Consider the following 20,362-nt stretch of genomic DNA (forward strand, 5'->3'; position numbering starts at 1 on the left):
AGATCCTATGTATTGTGTATACAGTGTGGTTTGTAAATGTTAGTAAATATAATTTATTCTTTTTATTCAGTTCAGTTTCTTTAAAGTGCGTTTCTTTTCAGTTTTTTTCCCTTTCCTTTGCTGGGAAGGTTCTGGGAGGGGGAAGGGGGGGGCCAGTCCAGGGTTGGCAACAGCTAGGCCAAACCTGCGACATTATTGGAGGTTCCACCGAGATACTGACCTTGAGTTGTTTTGTAAACAATTCTCTGTTTAGAGAACAGTGGCCGGGAGAACTGCCAACTGAAGTGGTATTATCAAAAGAGTATCTTTTTGTTATAAACAAGGTTTTTGTTTGGGAACAGAGGACTCAGGCATAAGGTAAACAATAGAAAGAATGGTTTTCACCCTTTTTAGCAAGTACCTGAGAGGTACCAGAGGAGGTCAGTCCAACCATGCTGGCATGGCCTGGCAGTCTCTTGTAGTGAAAGGCCTCCTGTTAAGTGTCTTTCTATTCTTTTACATACTGATGGTGCTAATGCTTACTCCCACTCTGAGAGGTCTCCTAGGGACATACCTAGGTCTGCCTGATAATTGTCATCCATGTAAGGCCCTCCTGAATCTTGACATTAAAGGTCTGTTAAATTATGACATTAATGGACTATTGAGAGAGATCCCTACTGTTACAATTGGTCCCAGTTATTACCTAAATTGTGTTGTGACAGCACTAGTGTTTATGAAGGTAATGAAACTGTTGTATAAGACTGGAAGAATGCTGGCACTTTGTTGCTTCCCTTGTTTCGTACCTAAGAAAGGCTATGCCTCTGGGGGACTCGCTGGAACTTTGGAAGGGGCTTTGGACAGGCCAGTCCCTGGGTGGGATGGGCCTTGGTCGGATCTCGGTAAAGTGCTAGGGCGTATCTCACCCTCCGCTCTTTGGAGGTTCACGCCAGAAGAAGTGTGTGACTCTGCTGAGGTGGCCCGCTGTTTATCAGAAGAGTGTTTTTCCTATGAGGACCCGTATACGCGAGTCTCTGCTTTGTGTTGGGGCCTGGCTAGTGCTTATCGATGTGCCATAGACCACTGTCACTGGCTTGAGGACAGGATAGAATATGGAGATATGCCATCCGAGACCTGTGCAGTCCCTGTTCAGACTACCGAAAGTGAAGTCCAAACACAGCATGAGGTCGATGTTGTTTCTGTAGAGACCCAAACTCAAGCAGCTGAAACTAATACAGCCTCCGTCCCATCTGTAGAAACCCAAACTCAAGCTGCAGACCCGGACATGGCTACCTCCGCTGTCCCTGCTAAAACTACAGTTGAGACTCAGACTCAAACAGAGGCCAACAAAGCCCCCATTCACTCTGTAGGGACCCAAACTCAAGTTTCAGCCTCTGTTTGCTCAGTAGAAACCCAAACTCAGATTTCAAATCTGGACAAGGCCATTTCTGCTGTCCCTTCTACAACCACAGCTGAAACTCAGACGCAGGCTGAAGCAAATACAGTCTCTGTTTGCTCGACAGAAACCCAAACTCAGGCTGCAAATCTGGACAAGGCCATTTCTGCTGTCCCCGCTACAACCACGGCTGAAACCCAGACGCAAGCTGAAGCTAATACAGCTTCCAGTTGTTCCGTAGAAATTCAGACTCAAGCCGTAGATCTGGAGGTTGCCATCTCTATTAAGCCTGCTAAGACCACAGTTGAAGCTCAGACTCAGGCCGACGTCGATACAGTTTCTATTCGCTCTGTGGAAACTCAGACTCAAGCTGCAGATCTGGAAGCGGCCATTCCTACTAAACCCACCAAGACCACAGTTGAAGCTCAAACTCAAGCTGACGCGGATACAGTTCCTATTCACTCTGTGGGAACTCAAACTGAAGTTATGGACCGGAAGATTATCATTGCCCCCATAAAGAAGAAAACAACGAGGACAAAGGAGACTACAAAACCCATAGAGCCACCTCCGCAATTGGAACAAGAAGAAGAAGAAGAGGAACAAGAAGAAGAAGAAAAAGAAGAAGAAGAAGTAGACGAAGAAGCAGCTGCGAGAGAGGAAGAAACTACTGTGACGATGGAAGGAGCGACGGCACAAGAGGAAAGAATAGTCACAGTAGAAGAGGGAGCAGCCGCCAGAGAGGGAGGAGTGGTCACAAGGGATGGGGCACACCTAATGGGACTGGGGGCAAGCCCAAAAGAGACCAGAGGCATGCCTGGAGAAAGGAAAGGGACGGTGCGAGCATCCTGGGATAGAAGAACATTCGACGATTGGTGCTCTGACTACATACGCAAGTACCCAGTGGAGGAAGAGAGGAGGTCAACGCGCTTCCGTCAGCCTGAGGAAGGACCGTTTCAGCCTCTCCTAAGGCAACCCTCTCTTGGAAGTATGATTCCACCTCCCCATACTAGACCTACATTTGAGGGAATAGATGACCGGGGAAGGCCCTTACCCCGGCCTTCCAAGGACTATGTGCTACCTCCATTCATCAGACCTGATGAACAACGCAGGAGCTCCCTTTCACGGGGTGCACGAGCTAGGAGTCTTTCCCCACGGCTCGAACGAAGTAGAAGTCTCTCTCCACAGCGTGGGCGACGTAGGAGCCCATCCTCCCGGAGTGAACACCATAGAAGCTCATCTTCACGGCCTGAACAATCCCCATCTTCGCGTGAGAGGGTCAGAAAGGAAGTGAGAGAGGTTCCACGAAGGAGTGGAAGAGTAAAAACACAGGTAGAGAGAATAGTACGTGGAAGAGATGGACAGGAAATAATGAGGGAAAGTGAAATTATACGATCATTGACCCCAAAGGAGATTCGAGATATATGAAGGGATTACAGTCGGTGGCCCGATGAACGCATCCTCACCTGGCTGGTGTGATGTTGGGACCAGGGGGCCAGTAGTCATGTGCTGGAAGGTCATGAAGCACAACAATTGGGATCTCTTGCCCGAGACCGTGAAATAGAACAGGAAATGGGACAGGGGGAGATGGCATCCAGTCTCTGGACCCGAATCCTCCGTGCCGTGAGGGCAAGATACCCATTTAAAGAGTATTTGGTGAGTGCTCCAAGAGAGTGGAATACTGCAGAAGAAGGCATCCAGTATCTGCGGGAACTGGCCATGCTGGAGATTATATACTCCGATCCAAATTACTATGACATCTTGGTCCCAGAGAAGATGCCATGCACACAGCCGATGTGGGATAAGGTGATGAATGGGGCCCCTAAGTCTTATATGCCATGTCTGATATCTGCATACCCTCTAAGTATGGACGAGAATGAGATACACGTTGACAGAATGTGTCACTGGATACGGAGAATATCAGAAACCATGAGGGTCCCCTCTAACTACCAGCATTGTTCCCTCTACAGTGGGGAAAGGGTAGGGAGGAATGCTAGACGCTCTGTGTATGAAGAAGAACCTAGAGGCAAAGGTCCCAGAGGTCACAAAGAAAGGTCTCGTTCTCATTCTCATTCAAGTTCCTGTTCCCGTTCTCGGTCCCGTTCCCGTTCTTGGTCACCTCATGCAGCACGAGGGAGAACTAGAGGCCACCAGAGGAATACTAGACGCTCTGTATATGAAGAAGAACCTAGACACAGACGTTCTAGAGGTCGCAAAGAAAGGTCTCGTTCTTATTCTCGTTCCAGTTCTCGTTCTCATTCCCGCTCCCGTTCTCGGTCATCTCATGCAGCACGAGAGAAAACTGGAAGCCCCAGGAGTAAGACACAGAGTGAGCGTGGTTTCTTGTGGGCCCTTCTGCGCGAACTAGGGGAAAACATGAAAAAATGGCACGGTGAACCCATTTCTAAACTTAGAGCCCGAGTGCAAGAATTAAAACAGAAAGTAGCTGGCAAGAAAGCTGTCCACATAGTTGAAGCAAAGACCCCGGAAAAGAAACATCGATCTCCGAGACGCAAAAGAAACAACTCCCCCCAGGCTGATGAAGGAGCCTCTGACAGAGCATCGCACACGTCAGATGGAGAATGCTCCGACCAGGAACAACAATAGAGGGGCCCTGCCTCCTGCCAGGAGGAGGAGAGGGACGAGGATGATAATCGGGTTTATTGGGCTGTGTGGGTTCGATGGCCTGGCACATCGGATCCTCAGAAATATCGAGCTTTGGTAGATACTGGTGCCCAATGTACATTAATGCCATCAGAACATGAGAGTACAGAGACTGTGTCTATTTCTGGAGTAACCGGAGGGTCTCAGGACCTGTCGGTGGTAGAGGCTGACATGAGCCTAACAGGAGACCAATGGGAAAAGCATTCCATTGTGACAGGACCAGAAGCCCCTAGCATCCTTGGTATGGACTATTTAAAAAGAGGACATTTTAAGGACCCGAAGGGGTACCGGTGGGCTTTTGGTGTAGCCACAGTGATTGAAGGAGAGTCCAAACAGTTGTCTGCTCTTCCTGGTCTCTCAGAAGACCCTTCTGTTGTGGGATTACTCCAAGTCAAAGATCAAGAAGTACCGATGGCCACTGCAACTGTACATAGGCGGCAGTATCGTACAAACCGAGATGCTGTGATTCCCATCCATAAAATGATCAGGAAGCTGGAGAGCCAAGGGGTGGTCAGCAGAACACACTCACCGTTCAACAGCCCTATCTGGCCTGTACGTAAATCAGATGGAGAATGGAGACTGACTGTGGACTATCGTGGCTTGAATGAAGTTACGCCACCGCTGAGTGCTGCCGTGCCAGATATGTTGGAACTCCAGTATGAGTTGGAGTCCAAAGCAGCAAAGTGGTATGCCACTATTGACATTGCTAATGCATTCTTCTCCATTCCTCTGGCTCCAGAGTGCAGGCCACAGTTTGCTTTCACCTGGAGGGGCGTGCAGTACACCTGGAACCGACTGCCCCAGGGGTGGAAACACAGTCCAACCATTTGTCATGGGCTGATCCAGGCCACATTGGAGAAGGGTGAGGCCCCAGAACACATCCAGTATATTGATGATGTCATTGTATGGGGAGACACAGCAGAAGAAGTTTTCGGAAAAGGACGAAAGATTATTCAGATTCTCCTCAAAGCCGGTTTTGCCATCAAAAAGAGCAAGGTCAAGGGACCTGCCAGAGAGATTCAGTTCCTTGGGGTGAAATGGCAAGATGGACGTCGCCAGATTCCAACCGATGTCATCAATAAGATTGTAGCAATGGCTCCACCGACCAACAAGAAAGAGACCCAAGCGTTTCTGGGAGCCATAGGCTTCTGGCGAATGCACATCCCAGAGTACAGCCAGATCGTGAGCCCTCTCTATTTTGTGACCCGTAAAAAGAACATTTTCCAATGGGGTCCTGAACAACAACAGGCTTTCAAGCAGATCAAACAAGAAATCGCACATGCCGTGGCTCTTGGACCTGTCAGGACGGGACCAGATGTGAAGAATGTACTTTATTCCACAGCTGGAGATAAAGGTCCCTCCTGGAGCCTCTGGCAAAAGGTGCCTGGTGAGACACGAGGGCGACCACTTGGTTTCTGGAGCCGAAGCTACAGAGGCTCTGAGGCCAATTACACCCCTATGGAGAAGGAAATCCTAGCGGCGTATGAAGGCATACGAGCAGCCTCAGAAGTCATCGGTACCGAAGCACAGCTTTTCCTGGCACCTCGACTACCAGTGTTAAGCTGGATGTTCAAAGGAAAAGTGCCCCCTACACACCATGCCACCGATGCCACGTGGAGCAAGTGGATTGCTTTGATTACACAACGTGTTCGAATTGGGAGCTCGAATCGCCCTGGAATTCTAGAAATTATAACCAATTGGCCTGAAGGTGGGAACTTCAGCCTGGCAGATGAAGAAGAGGAAGAGTCAGTGAGTCGAGCTGAAGAAGCTCCACCATATAATCAGCTGCCAGATGAAGAAACACGTTATGCCCTTTTCACTGATGGTTCTTGCCGTATCGTAGGGAGGAGCCGGAAGTGGAAAGCAGCTGTGTGGAGTCCCACCAGACGGGTGGCAGAAGCCACTGAAGGGAAAGGCGAATCGAGTCAGTTCGCAGAACTCAAAGCTGTCCAATTGGCCCTAGACATTGCAGAAAGAGAAGGATGGCCAAGGCTTTACTTGTATACCGACTCATGGATGATAACAAATGCTCTCTGGGGATGGCTAGATCGGTGGGAGAAGATGAATTGGAGGCGTAGAGGGAAGCCCATCTGGGCTGCAGATCTGTGGCAAGACATTGCTGCCAGAGTAAAGAAATTGAACGTGAGAGTCCGCCATGTAGATGCCCATGTGCCCAAAAGTCGAGCTAACGAGGAACAAGATAATAACAGACAGGCAGACCGAGCTGCACAGATTGAGGTGTCACAAGTAGACCTCGATTGGCAGCAAAAGGGAGAATTGTTCCTAGCTCAATGGGCCCATGATGCTTCAGGCCATCAAGGCCGGGATGCAACCTATAAATGGGCGCGAGACCGAGGGGTGGATTTAACTATGGACACTATCTCCCAGGTTATCCGCGATTGTGAAACCTGTGCTGCCATTAAGCAGGCAAAAAGGTTGAAGCCCCTTTGGTATGGTGGACGCTGGGACAAGTATAAATACGGAGAGGCCTGGCAGGTTGACTACATCACATTGCCACAGACTAGCCAAGGTAAGCGCTATGTGCTTACCATGGTGGAAGCGACCACCGGATGGTTAGAGACATATTCAGTACCACATGCAACAGCCCGGAATACTATCTTGGGCCTTGAGAAACAGGTCCTGTGGAGGCATGGCACTCCAGATCGCATTGAGTCAGATAATGGGACTCATTTCAAGAACAATCTAGTAGCCACTTGGGCACGGGAGCATGGTATTGAATGGGTATATCACATTCCATATCACGCACCTGCTGCTGGAAAGGTTGAAAGGTGCAATGGACTATTAAAAACAACTCTGAAGGCACTAGGTGGAGGAACCTTCAAGAACTGGGATAAGCATTTAGCCAAGGCCACCTGGTTGGTTAACACCAGAGGCTCTGTCAATCGAGCTGGTCCTGCCCAAGCAGAATCCCTCCACACGGTAGATGGAGACAAAGTTCCAGCGATTCACTTGAGAGGCATGTTAGGGAAATCTGTCTGGATTACCCCTCCCTCGGGCCAAGACAAACCCATTCGTGGGATTGTTTTTGCCCAAGGGTCCGGAAACACCTGGTGGGTAATGAGGAAAGATGGGGAGATCCAGTGTGTGCCCCAAGGCAATCTAGCCTTGGGGAAGAACTAATGATGTGCTTTGAGTTGTGTTTTGCAGGAAACCAGACACGAGATGAGAAAAACCCAAACAAAGCTGGTACTGGTATCCCATGATGTCCAACGATAAGGCAGCCCTAAACTGTGGACTAGGCCTCAACTTGGAACTGTGACTCTAACCAAAAGGCAATGGACTAAAGCTGAACTGATGATGGTGTTGATCCTTGATGACAAGACATCTGCCTTGAAGGACCGCATATGGACTATATATATATATATATGTGTGTGGGATATAAGCAAATGCAATAATACAAAGATTGCATGGAAAGACCAGTGTGGAATAAGGGGTGGAGAATGTAATGGTTTGACCCATGGCTTCCCCAGTAACCATTGTATCTAAGGAAGTTACAAGTATTCCACACGTGTCTTCCACGTAGCAGTGGGGGAGTGGTGTTGTCTTCCCTTCCTTGGCTGAGGAGCTGGAGGGAGGTGGTTGAAGCCTGGTCCCTCCGGTGCCTGGTGTTTCTCCTGTCCTGGGTGAGATTGTTTCATTCTTGTTCCCCTTCCTTGAGGCTTTTAATTGTGTTTGTTTTGATTCATTCGGTTTCTTTAGGTTGGGTTGGTGTCTTCCCTATTTCCCAGCTAATCAATCCCCTTTTCTCCCTTCCCCTCTCCCCTGGGAGGTGGGATCCTGTGTATTGTGTATACAGTGTGGTTTGTAAATGTTGGTAAATATAATTTATTCTTTTTATTCAGTTCAGTTTCTTTAGAGTGCGTTTCTTTACAGTTTTTTTTTCTTTCCTTTGCTGGGAAGGTTCTGGGGGGAGAAGGGGGGCCAGTCCAGGGTTGGCAACAGCTAGGCCAAACCTGCGACACCCTGTGCCAGGGCAATGTCCTGGGCCAGTTCTTCTGTGAAATCTCCCACATCCTCAAGCTCTCCTGCTCACACTCCTACCTCAGGGAACTTGGGATTATTGTGGTTAGTGTCTGTTTAGCTTTTGGTTGTTTCATTTTCATAGTTTTCTCCTATGTGCAGATCTTCAGGGCTGTGCTGAGGATCCCCTCTGAGCAGGGATGGCACAAAGCCTTTTCCACGTGCCTCCCTCACCTGGCCGTGGTCTCCCTGTTTATCAGCACTGGTGTGTTTGCCTACCTGAAACCCCCCTCCATCTCCTCCCCATCCCTGGATGTGGTGGTGGCAGTTCTGTACTCAGTGGTTCCTCCAACACTGAACCCCCTTATCTACAGCCTGAGGAACAAGGAACTCAAGGGTTCTGTGTGGAAGTTGATTACTGGATGGTTTCGAGAACCCTCAAACTTCCAGTTGTCTTCTGCATAGCATTCAGAATGGAACTCCTAACAGGCCCGTCCTTCCTTCTCAGATTTTGGCGGAGGTCATTTGGTTCATCTTGTCACAATATTGTGCACACTGAAGTTTGATAATAAATCCCCTTCTAATCTTTTTTTCTCCCTACTGATTTTGACCCAGAGACTGTCTAAATAATTAAACAAAAGAAATGACTCTGTTGTAACTATTTTGATTCTTATTCACAGAGGTTCTTAAAGGTCACTGCAGGACAGTGCATGTCGGTAGAGGGGAGGGGGAAAAGCGTCCCAGCACAGCAGCACTGCCAGTGAGCAGCAGTGCTTGGTCTTTTCAGAGCTGCTGTTTCTACTTCCACACTATTGCTATTGCTGTAAGGCCTGAGTACTCTGACAAGTTGGTCAAATCCTGCTGTGTGTCCATCCTGGGATCACAGGCAGGAACAGGCCATGGGGACAGCTGGGACACAGGTGGGCTGCACAACAGCAGGTCCATCAGGAAAGGGCATCTCCTGAGGGCAGGGCAGGAAGGCTTTGGGCTACTTGCAAATCAGTCTCAGGAACATGCTCAAGGAATCGACTTTAAAGACTTTCCTTGTTTGGCTTGTTTTCCAGGGGCTCAGTGGGATGAGATCAGGGTCTCAGTGTGGCCTTCCAAGGCCTCAGGTCTGGTTCAGGTTTTGTCTGTTGGTGGCCAGAGCCCATGTAGATGGTGAATGGTTTCTGATTTACCTTTCTGTGGCTCTACAGCTTGTGACAGGGCTGATGGCAGGTGAATGTTTTCTTAAGAGACTTGGGAACTGCCATGAAAACACAGGGGATGTGCCAGCAGGTGCCAGGCAGTCAGCAGTGAATAGAGTCCAATGAGCCCAGGCATGTTCAGGGTGTAGATAATATTCTAGATCTGAGTGTGAACTGACAAACAACAGCTCTGCAAACTCATGGGACACAGCAGGTACAGGGAAAGGAGTCTTCTAAGTGATTAATTTTATTCTTCTTGGACACTCATAGGACAGATCCAGCATAACCCCCAAAACCATCACCCAGCACTGGAACAAGGCAGGGCCCCTCTGAGCAACCTCCATGGCCACACAAGAGCTTGTGTGGCAGGGGGTCAGTGGCAAGGACCACCATCAGCTGGCTCTGCCTCCCAGCCTGACCAGCACAGCCCAGCAGAGCCCCCCCATGGCCCTGGGCACCACAGCCCCTGTGCCCTGCAGAGCAGCATCCCCAGCTCAGGGGCTGTGGGGAGCACGGGGAGGGGCTGCAGGAATGGCTGGTCAGGCCAGCACAGATGTGTTCCCCTGGGGAAAGGCTCTGTGGGGAGATGGGATGTGCCAGGAGAAGAGCAGGACAGGCTGTGTGTGCAGAGGAGCCATGGAAAGAGGCTGTCCGGTCCCTGGGGCAGCAGAAGCTGCCTGAGGAGCCCCAGGACTGATTCTCTCCTGCTGTCCTGGGGAGTGGGGCTGGCCCTGGGGCTGCAGGAGATGCCTGAGATGATGGTCTCCTGAACATTCCAGACACAAAGTCACTGTCCCTGACCTCCATTGCCTCCATTTCTTGCTCCAGGGCCAGACATGATTGTGCTGCTCTGTGGGGCTGGGGCTGGGGCAGGTGGATTGGTGGGACAGGGAGGGACTGGACTGGGCCATGCCAGGGAGAGGGAAACCCCAGTGTTGAGCTGAAGTGTGTGAGTGTGCAGGGTGGGGGCTCTGCAGGGCTGAGGTGCCTCCAGCCCCGGGCAGTGGCAGCAGGAGCCCAGGGAGACACTGCACCTGCTGCCAGGAACTGTCTGTGTGTGTGCAAGGGAAGGATTCGTGTCTCTGAACAGCCCTGGGGGTGTGAGCAGGGCATGAGCCCAGCTCAGGTGTGGGCACCTGTCAGAGCCCTGACATTTCTGGGTGTGACTTCAGGAACAACCTCCCTGTCCCAGGGACATTTATCTCACCAGCCTTGAGCATGCCCATTGCAAATGTCCATGTCTCCTCCATCCCTCTCCTCTGCCTTTATGTCCCTTTCTTCCCACACCAGGAAACAGCCTGGGGGAATCTCCTCTGTGCAGTCAGAGAGGCTCTGTGAGCAGGAGTGACAGTGTTCTCCAGAAGGTGCATTTGTCCCCTTTGACATGGCCCAGAGCTCAGGACTGTGAAAACATTCCCAGGCACACACAGCTTGGAGGGATCATGGAAGGCAAATTGGGAGAGGAAGAAGAGAAGAGGCAAAATTAGGAGTATGAAACCATCCCAAAGAAGTTCAGTAGCTCCTCTGAGCAATGTTTCTGCATTCAAAACACTGGTAGGAAATGTACTCTGATAAATAGCTGCACAAATATTTTCACATAAACAGGGAGTGAATCAGATTAATAGAACAAGTGTGTGGTGTTGTCAGTAAAAAGAAAATTATGAAAAAACCTTGAAATTAAAAATAAACAGCACATCATAATGATAGGCAAGGAAGTCTTCAACAATTACCAGGATTTCTTGTCTGCAGAGGTTTCAACTACCTCCTAAAACCCACACTCCTGGCTTCAGGCCATGACTTCCCAGAGCAGTCACAGAGTTGGCCACTGCCCCAGAGATGCCCCAGGGCAGCTCAAGGACCCAAGTGTGAAAAGTCCCCCAGAGTGTCTGTGAGCCCTTCTGGAGCAGGAGCTGCTGGGCAGGAAGGACCAGCTGGGGAGGGGCAGGGAATCCCCCCCTGCAGCACTGCTGGCCAGGCTGAGGAGGGTCCTCTCCAGCACAGCAGAACATCCTGTCCCCTTGGGGGCTGGGCTGTCAGGTGTGTTCCCAGAACTGACTGGCCAAGCTGGGCAGGCAGATGCTCAGGGGTCATGAAGGGTGTCACAAAGCTGAGCCCATCCAGCTGAAGGATTTGGGGAGGTCAGAAGGAACTGGGACAAAAGGGATGGGATATCTGGGGGAGGGAAGGGGGGCTTGGCCAACAGAGATGAAAGATTTGTGCACTTTGGCCACATCAACCCCCTGCAGCGCTCCAGGCTGGGCACAGAGTGGCTGGAGAGCAGCCAGGCAGAAAGCGACCTGGGGGGACTGACTGACAGGAAGTTCAACAGGAGCCAACAGTGTGCCCAGGTGGCCAAGACAGCCAGTGGGATCCTATGCTGGATCCAAACTAGCGTGGCCAGCAGACCCAGGGCAGTGACCCTTTCCCTGGACTCTGCGGTGGGGAGGCCACACCTTGAGTGTTGTGTTCAGTTCTGGGCCCCTCAGTCCAGGAACGATATTGAGGGGCTGGAGTGGGGCCAGAGAAGAACAACGAGACTGGAGAAGGGACTGGAGCACAAGTGCTGTGGGGAGAGGCTGAGGGAGCTGGGGGTGTTTAGCCTGGAGGAGGCTGAGGGGCGATCTTACCGCTGTCTAGAACTTCCTGAAGGGAAGTTCTGGACATGTGGGGGTTGGTCTCTTCTCCCAGGCACTCAGCAATAGGACAAGGGGGCACGATGGGCTCAAGCTCTGCCAGGGGAAATTGAAGTTGGAGAGCAGAAAAAAATTATTTGCAGAGAGAGTGCTCAGGGATTGGAATGGGCTGCCCAGAGAGGGGGTGGATTCCACATCCCTGGATGTTTTAAACGCAGATTGGCTGTGCCCCTGAGTGCCATGATCTGGTAAAGGGACTGGAGTTGGACCAAGGGTTGGACTTGGTGATCTTGGAAGGCTTTTCCAACCCAATCTATTCTATGATTCTATGATTTTGGTGAGGTAAAATCAGGTTCAGGTAATGCTGAGAGTGTTGAAACACTGACTGTGCAAACACTCCTGATGGACCTTTACCTATAATTTGTGTGCCATTGCAACTTCTGTTGGGATGTGAATATAACTTGATATTCCTAATTTCACCCCCAGCAATCTTCTCTCAGGAACCAACGGAACCCTGGGACACTGTGGAAAGCCTTGGAACCAAGGGGCCATTCTGACAATTGGGAACCTCATGGAATCAAAGTTCCATTGTGACCCTGCAGGACCTCAAGGAAACAGATGCCCATTGTGACCCTGTGGAGCCTCATGGAATCCAGGGATCATTGTGACACTACAGGGCCTCATGGACTCCAAGGAACCCTGGGACACGGCAGAAATTCATGGAATCAAGGGGGCATTATGACACTGCAGGACCTCATGGATTCAAAGGAATCCTGGAACATTCTGGAATCTGATGAAATCATTGCTCAGTTGTAACATTGCAGAAACCCAGGGGCAATTTTGATATTTAAGGGCCTCATGGAACAAAAGGGACCCTGCGACACTGTGGAAACTCTTCGAAAAAGGGGGTCATTGAAACACTGCAGGGCCTGAAGGAACCAAAGGTATCCTGGGACACTGCAGAGCTCATGGAACCAAAGGGTTCATTGTGACATGTGGGGCCTCTTGGAACAAAAGGGGTCTTGAGACAGTTTTTAACTTCATAGAATTAAGGGGTCATTGTCACACTGTGAAACCTCAGGGAACCAGGATGTCACCTGGACACTGCAGGGCCTCACAGAACTAAAGCAATCCTGTGACAGTATGGAACATTGTGGAAATATTTTGGGTCTGGCTGAGCTGGAGCTCATTTCCCCACAGCAGCCCTCCCAGTGCTGTGCTTTGTGTTGGGAGCTGGAAAGGTGCTGAGAACACACCAATGTTTTGGCTACTGCTGAGCAGACCTGGCACAGCCCCAGCACTGCAACGTTCCTTCCCCAACTGAGGGCGAGATCCTGGGAGGAAACACAGCCAGGCCAACTGAGCCAGAGTGACCAGATCATGGAATGTCAGATCATGGAATGTCAGCTCAGATATAAAAGCTGAGGAAAGGAGAAGGAAGGGGAGCATTCATTGTTTCCAATATTTGCCTGCTGAGCAGCTGCTCCGTGTGCTGAAGCCTGGCTTGCTGGGACATGGCCAGACATCACTGATGATGGGAAGTAGAGAACAAACCTGGTTATTTTCCTCTTTGTTTTTGTGCAAACTTTGGCTTTTGCTTTAGTAAAGTGCCTTATCCCAACCCAGGAGTCATTTTCCACCTTATTCTCTCTCCCCTGTCCATCTGGGAAGGGCAGTGATAGAGCGGCTTGATGGGCAGCCTGTAATTGTCCCCATTCTCATTTTGCTCCTCTTAAAGATGGGCTTGGCATCTGCCTTTTCCAAGGACCCCAGAACCTCTCAGATTGCTCTGGCCCTTTTGAGAGCACAGCCCAGAATCCCAGGCAAGGGTGATGCAGCAGTTCAGGAGCACTTGCAATGAACTGTCCAAGACCACTGAGATGAATCTCACTGGGCCAGTGGAGTTGGTTCCTGGAGTCACTCACAGAAATGTCGAGGTCCAGCAAGACATCCACCTCTGAACTGGGATTGTGGGATTCTCATGCACCCAGGGGTGATCAGAGAGTCTTTCCCTTTTACACCCATGGGTAGATCATTGCAGGAGTCACAGTCTCTCCCTGGGCTCTCACTGCCACTGCTGGGGACTGGAGGCACCTCAGCCCTGTGGGGTGTCACCTGCTCTGCCCCTCTCTGAGATGCCCCACGGCCTGAGGGATGGACACAGGGGGAGCTCTGTGCTCAGAAGCACATCCCAGTGCTGCATCCTGGGGGTTTTCCAGGGGATGTGGGGCCCAGAGTGAAGTGACCTCGAGACACTGTGTGTCCCACAGCCCTTCCCAGCATCTCCAGGATTAGCTGATGGTTTTTGTGTTCTCTTGGGTTCATCTCCCCCCACATACACACTGTGCATGCTGAAGTCTCCTCTGTACAATTGCAGCATGGCCTTGTGAACTGCTCATTTGGTGTCCCCATGGAGGGACAAACAACCTGTCAGTGGTGGGTGAGAGGCCAGTGCTGAGAATGGTGTTTGCAGGGGGTGATCTGTGACAATTGCCCTGGAACCCCTTGCCCAGGGTGTCCAGGAAACAAAGACAAAGCCCAGACCCTGCTCTGCTGCTCCTTCAGGTGTGTCCCTGGAGGCCTGGCTGTGGAAGGGACACTGCTGTGCCCTCTCCTGCTCTCACACACTTTGGCTCTTCACTGTGCTTTTCTGCAACAGGGCAGTTTCCTGGCTCTTGACAGCCTATGAGAAGACACCAGTTCCTTACAGCCCCAGGGCTTGTCACCTCCTCACCCACTCCATAGAGCTGTGGAGGTGTCCTACTGCTCTCCTGCACTCCCCATTCCACACCCCACATCACTCTGCTCCAGGAGCATCCTGTGAGGAACCAGAGATGGGTGGCAGGGCTTGGCTGTCCTGCTTGGCAAAGTCCATCAGGCACTTTCACAGCCACATTCCACAGTCCCTTTTCCACCTGTAACCAGTGACTCTGAGCTGCTGCTTCCCCAGCCCCAGGGAGGGTCTTTTTGTCTGCTCTTCCCCTCTGGGGTCTCTTTTCAGTCATGGCCTCAGTGGGGCTTGCTGACACTCTCAGGAACTTGAAGGTTTGATGGTGAATTTTGCTTTTTTAAAGGTTTGTTCAGTTTTCAAATCTTCAGTTCAGGAATTCAGTGCCAGAGTGCTCATTAACATTCAAAACATCCTAACAAGACAAGCCTTGGGGAATAATTTAATATTAAGTCTTCAATTCTTTTGTGCTTCATTAGACAGATACCAGAAGTGTATTCAAAGTGAGTGTACTACAGTGACAATAAAATGAAGAAATATAACTTTTTGTCCCATTTACTTTTTTCCCGGTTTATACACTGAGAGCAGCAAACCCTAATTGATATTGTCCCCAAGCACCAGGGATGGTCTCCTTGTCTGCTCTTTCCCTTCATGGTCTCTTTTCACTGATGGCATTTTAACAAAACCAACCCCTGGGAATAATTTACTTTTACATTTTCAAATCTTCTGTGGTCAATTACAGAGATCTCAGAAATACATTCAAAGTGAATACCTTATACTATTAAATTAAACACAAGTGAAAATATGTCTTTTTTTGGCCTGTTTATTTTTTCCTCTTTATACATTAATATCAGCAATTCCCTATTGATATTGACCCAGAGCATCTCCTAATTCAGTGTGAATAGATATGAAAATCAAGACCCTTTTTGTCTGACAATCCATCAGACTTTATCCCTAATCCCCACCCCACCATTTCCCTCATCACACCCCTGGCACTCAAAGCAGCCTTGTGCAATCTGAGCTTCCTCCACTAAAGGCTGGACCTGCAGGTTTCATCTCCTGGGCACCAACTCCCACCTGCTGTACTTGAAGAAAGAGCTGCAGGAGACACACAGGGATGTTCATGTATTGTCAGCAAACAAAACCAAAGGAAGGCACAGCTCAGTAAAAAGTAAAAGTCCTTCCTCTGATGTATATTAAGTCTACCTTGCATCCCCTGAAGTCCACTTGCCACACCTTAGATCAATGGCAAACACCTTCTGTGTCAAGCCGAAATCCCAAGGTCTCCTCAAACACTCCCTGTCCCCAGTTCTGCCCATATTTGCTCTTTCACAAGCAAGTCACACTCAGTAGTCACAAGGTCCCTTGGTCCACAGAGGGAGGAAAAGAGAAAAAGTGAATGAAATTACCTATTGTACAGAGCTAAATATGCGCTTACCCCAATATTCTGGGGCTACAGGAACTTTATCAAACATTCTCTGCAACATCTGTTCACTGGGGATAAATCTGTCTGGATGGCCAAGCCCAAGGAATGGTGGGGAATGGAGTTACACCCAGGGGTGTTCCCAGGGATCAGTATTGGGGTCAGCTCAGTTAAACACCTTTATCAATGATCTGGATGAGGGGATCGAGTGCACCCTCAGTCAGTTAACAAATCACACCAGGCTGGGTGGGATTGCTGATCTGCTGGAGGGCAGGAAGGCTCTGCAGAGGGGTCTGGACAGACTGGATCAATGGGCCCAGGTCAGATGGATGAGGTTCAACAAGGCCAAGTGCTGGGTCCTGCCCTGGGGTCACAACCACCCCAAATCCCTGGCCATGCCCCACAACTGATCCACACAGCCTGTTCTGTGTCCTTCATCCCTCCATTTTCAAGAACTTTGAGGGACAAGGGAGCTTCATGCTCTACGTGTGGAGCAAGATCTAAGTGCCACTGGAGTGGGAACCACAACTCATCAGATTTGTGCTCTTTGGGAGGACCAGAAAGTGCTGAGATTTAGACCCACAGAAAGTTCCTTTTCATGGCCAAAACACAAAAATTAAAGAGGATACAGTTTCTAAACTCCACAGCTCTTTGTGCAGCTTTCCTCAGCCCCAGCAACCAGGATAAGCCACGTCCTTGCTGTGCTGGTCCCACAGCCCAGGGTGCTCCTGGCCTCCCTTGCTGCCAGGGCACACGGCTGCCTCCTGCCCAGCTCCTGCCCACCCACAGCTGCCTTACAGGGCTGCTCCCAGCCAGGCAGCTCCCAGCCTGTGCCATGGCCAGGGCAGTGCCCTGCAGGGGCACACACTGCCATGTGTCCCTCTGCCATTGCAGGAGGTTCCTGCCAAGACGGGCTCTCCTCCTCCCTGAAGCTTTCTGAGCACAGAGGCCTGAGAGACCTTTCCAGTGAAGACTCAGGCAGAGAAGCCATGGAGTCTCTTAGCCCCACAGCAGTGTCTGCTGGAATTAAATCCCCCTCCCCATCCCACAGCAGCCCTGCATTTCCCTCCTTCAGCCTTGGTCTCCAGCACCCACTGAGGGTCTTTTGGCTCTTGACTTTTCCTGCAGCCACCAACTCCAGGGGAGCTTTGCCTATTGGGGCACGTTGGGGGTCACCATTTATTGGTGTTACACTTACCCCGAGCAAGGGGCAGCGTGAAGGACAGTCAGAAGAGCTCAGGCACAGCAGGCATCAGAAGGCTTGATCAGAAGGCTTACAAGAGTTTATTCAAGATAGTTTCACAGACAGTTTCCTCATAGCTAACAGATCATAATAGTAGTAATAGTAGAAGAAGTTCTAGTTAGTTCTGCTCTCAGTAACATCCACACCTTTTATATCCTCTCACATCCAACATGTCATGACATTATTGGCTGGCCCATTCATCTCACATTCACCAAAACATCTCATTGGTCACAAGACCCCACAGACACTCCAGGTAGTTCTCTTCTTTTCAAGGGAGAACTCTAAACATCTTTCCTTAAGGGATGCACTTACAGTCACCCCTACATTTGACTTTCCCACAGTCCCACATGCACAGCACAGACCATGCCCAGGAATTCCTTGTCTGTGGCCTTGCTGCCACCCCCTGGCTGTGGCTTCATGGTCCCTTTGTGCCCCACTGACCCACAGCTGGTCCCACAGGCCCCTGTGCAGCCCCAGCCACTGGGAAGGCACAGCAGGTCCTCAGAGAGGACCCAACACCATTGATGAGTGAATGTGCTTGGCAAAAGGAAAAGGAGACAGCTGCATGCCCCGCTCCTGTCTTCAGGAGATTCTGAAACCTCTCAGCCCTTCCCTGCCATCCCATCTCCCCAGGCAAACGCAAAAGCCCCAGCCATTTGAATCTTCAATATATCTTCCTGCTCCAAGCACAGAGCCTATCCCAAAGCTGGGGCAAACTGAAAGCTGTTCTTATTTCCTATTCATTCCAGGTCTGCTGAGGATGGATCTGCGACAAAAAGATGTTGCAACTTCCTTTATTTCCATTAAACACAATGTGAAGCTGCCCAATTACACAAAGTCTCTGTGTCACAAAAGGTTGGTGGATTATGAATAAGAAGGGGATGACAAGTGAAGAGAAAAAAATTTAATACGGAAAGACACTCTTGGCCTGTTATGACATGCAGTGGGAGCCACTGACAGAGCGAAGCAGGCAGTCTCTGGCTGCTGAAAAGCACCATCCAGTCATCATTTTCCTCAGGGCATCCTTGAGTTCCTGGTTCCTCAGGCTGTAAATGAGGGGGTTCAGTGCTGGAGGAACTACCGAGTACAGAACTGACAGAGCCAGATCCAGGGATGGGGAGGAGATGGAGGGAGGCTTCAGGTGCGCAAACACGGCAGTGCTGACAAACAGAGAGACCACGGCCAGGTGAGGGAGGCACGTGGAAAAGGCTTTGTGCCGTCCCTGCTCAGAGGGGATCCTCAGCACAGCCCTGAAGATCTGCACATAGGAGAAAACTATGAAAACAAAACAACCAAACACTAAACAGGTAGTAACCAGAAGGAGCCCAATTTCCCTGAGTTTGGAGTCTGAGCAGGAGAGCTTGAGGATCTGGGGGATTTCACAGAAGAACTGGCTCAGGGCATTGCCCTGGCACAGGGGCAGGGAAAATGTATGGGCTGTGTGCAGTAGAGCATTGAGAAAGGCAGTGGCCCAGGCAGCTGCTGCCATGTGGGCACAAGCTCTGCTGCCCAGGAGGGTCCCGTAGTGCAGGGGTTTGCAGATGGCAACGTAGCGGTCGTAGCACATGATGGTGAGGAGGGAAATCTCTGTTCCAATGAATAAAATAAGGAAGAAGACCTGTGCAGCACATCCCATGAAGGAGATGGTTGTGGTGTCCCAGAGGGAGTTGTGCATGGCTTTGGGGACAATGGTGCAGATGCAGCCCAGGTCTGTGAGGGACAGGTTGAGCAGGAAGAAGTGCCTGGGGGTGTGCAGGTGGTGGTCGCAGGCTACGGCGCTGATGATGAGGCCGTTGCCCAGGAGGGCAGCCAGGGAGATGCCCAGGAAGAGACAGAAGTGCAGGAGCTGCAGCTGCCGCGTGTCTGCCAATGGCAGGAGGAGGAACTGGCTGATGGAGCTGCTGTTGGGCATTTGCTGTTTCTGGAGGTGGGGCACTGTCCAAAGAGGAAATAACAGTGACAAATCAGATGAGATATTTCTGAGAATAATCACAGCCATATCCCAATACCCCTTTCCCTTCTGTTCACACTCCCCACTTTTCCTTTTTCAGGAAAATTTGCTTCATATCCATGGCTGGAGCCCTGCTTGGTGCTCACTACATTTCCCATGAGGAGCAGCCCCTCTGCCCACTGGCTGTGAGGGTCAGCCCTGCTCTGCTCCAGTGGGGTCATGGCCATGGTGGGGGCAGGGCCCATCCTGGTGTTCAGCTGTGTCAGATGAAACTGCTCCTAAAGCAAAAGTTCTCATGGGCATCTGCACTCCCAGTTTTGAGAAGATTTCAGGATTCCAGAAGGCAGTTTCAGAGGTTTGGGTGTTTTGTTTCTGACTCCCCTCATCTTCCCTGTGGAGTTTTCCTGGATGTCAGAACCCCTCAGCATTTGTGCTGCCCAGAGGAAGAGTAGAGCAGGGCTTCCCAAACAGGACGACTGTCTGTGGCTTAGTGCAGAGGGAGGGGAGCTGCTCTGTCCCTCTGCCTTCTTCCAGCTGCCCTGGACTTGGACCTTCCTCAGACAGAGAGTGATGACACTCCCATTTTTGTTTGAAATGCCACCAGACACTGTTGAGAGCAGAGACATCCATCACAGACCACTCAATGTCTCAGTCTGGCTCAAGGTCTCAAGGACACACATGGCTCATCTCACCAACTCAACAGCATTTCCTGCGATGGGCACAGCATCTCTGCCCCTCTGCACTGGGGATTTCAGATAACACAATTGTGCTATGAAGATGATTTGCATTCTTGAGGGAAACTCCCAGCTTGGAAGGACATCTCAGAGAAGAGCCAAGTGTCCTGACAATGGGGTTTGATTCTGGGAAACACACCTCATTCTCCAGGCACACAGAATTCACTACTGACAGCCCCACAGGTCAGAGAAGAATTGGAATGTCTCATTCCCAGGACCCACCTGCCTGAGGGGGATCACAGGATCAGTGATTGACTCTGTAGCTTGAACTCCCATTCCCAGCGAGCCTGACTGAGAAGGAGGAAAAAACTCCAGTAACAAGGGCAAGTCGAGAAACAAGGAAATACACAGGGAGGGTCCAGCTGGGACAGGCCAGGGCAGAGGTCACTGGACACTCAGGGCAGTGTCACCCTGAGCCAGCTGTGCCACGTCAAAAACACGAACAT

The 20,362-nt window shown here is 50.6% G+C and overlaps 2 protein-coding genes across 2 annotated transcripts in view; both read right to left on the reverse strand.

The window, feature by feature from the left end:
- Positions 1 to 20,362, reverse strand: part of LOC139673847 (class I histocompatibility antigen, F10 alpha chain-like) — a 283,320-nt gene that overhangs the window by 155,396 nt on the left and 107,562 nt on the right. The gene's annotated exons all lie outside the window — the stretch shown is intronic.
- Positions 18,163 to 19,230, reverse strand: LOC139674328 (olfactory receptor 14J1-like). The gene has a single exon (XM_071560530.1). The coding sequence runs from the start codon at positions 19,228 to 19,230 to the stop codon at positions 18,163 to 18,165; it is 1,068 nt and encodes a 355-aa protein (XP_071416631.1).

This window comes from Pithys albifrons, chromosome 7, assembly GCF_047495875.1.
Source record: "Pithys albifrons albifrons isolate INPA30051 chromosome 7, PitAlb_v1, whole genome shotgun sequence".
NCBI classification, from domain to species: Eukaryota; Metazoa; Chordata; class Aves; order Passeriformes; family Thamnophilidae; genus Pithys; species Pithys albifrons.

Bases quoted from the DNA above. Each gene is read 5' to 3' on its own strand.
- LOC139674328 (XM_071560530.1), bottom strand. From the start codon at position 19,230: ATGGCTGTGATTATTCTCAGAAATATCTCATCTGATTTGTCACTGTTA.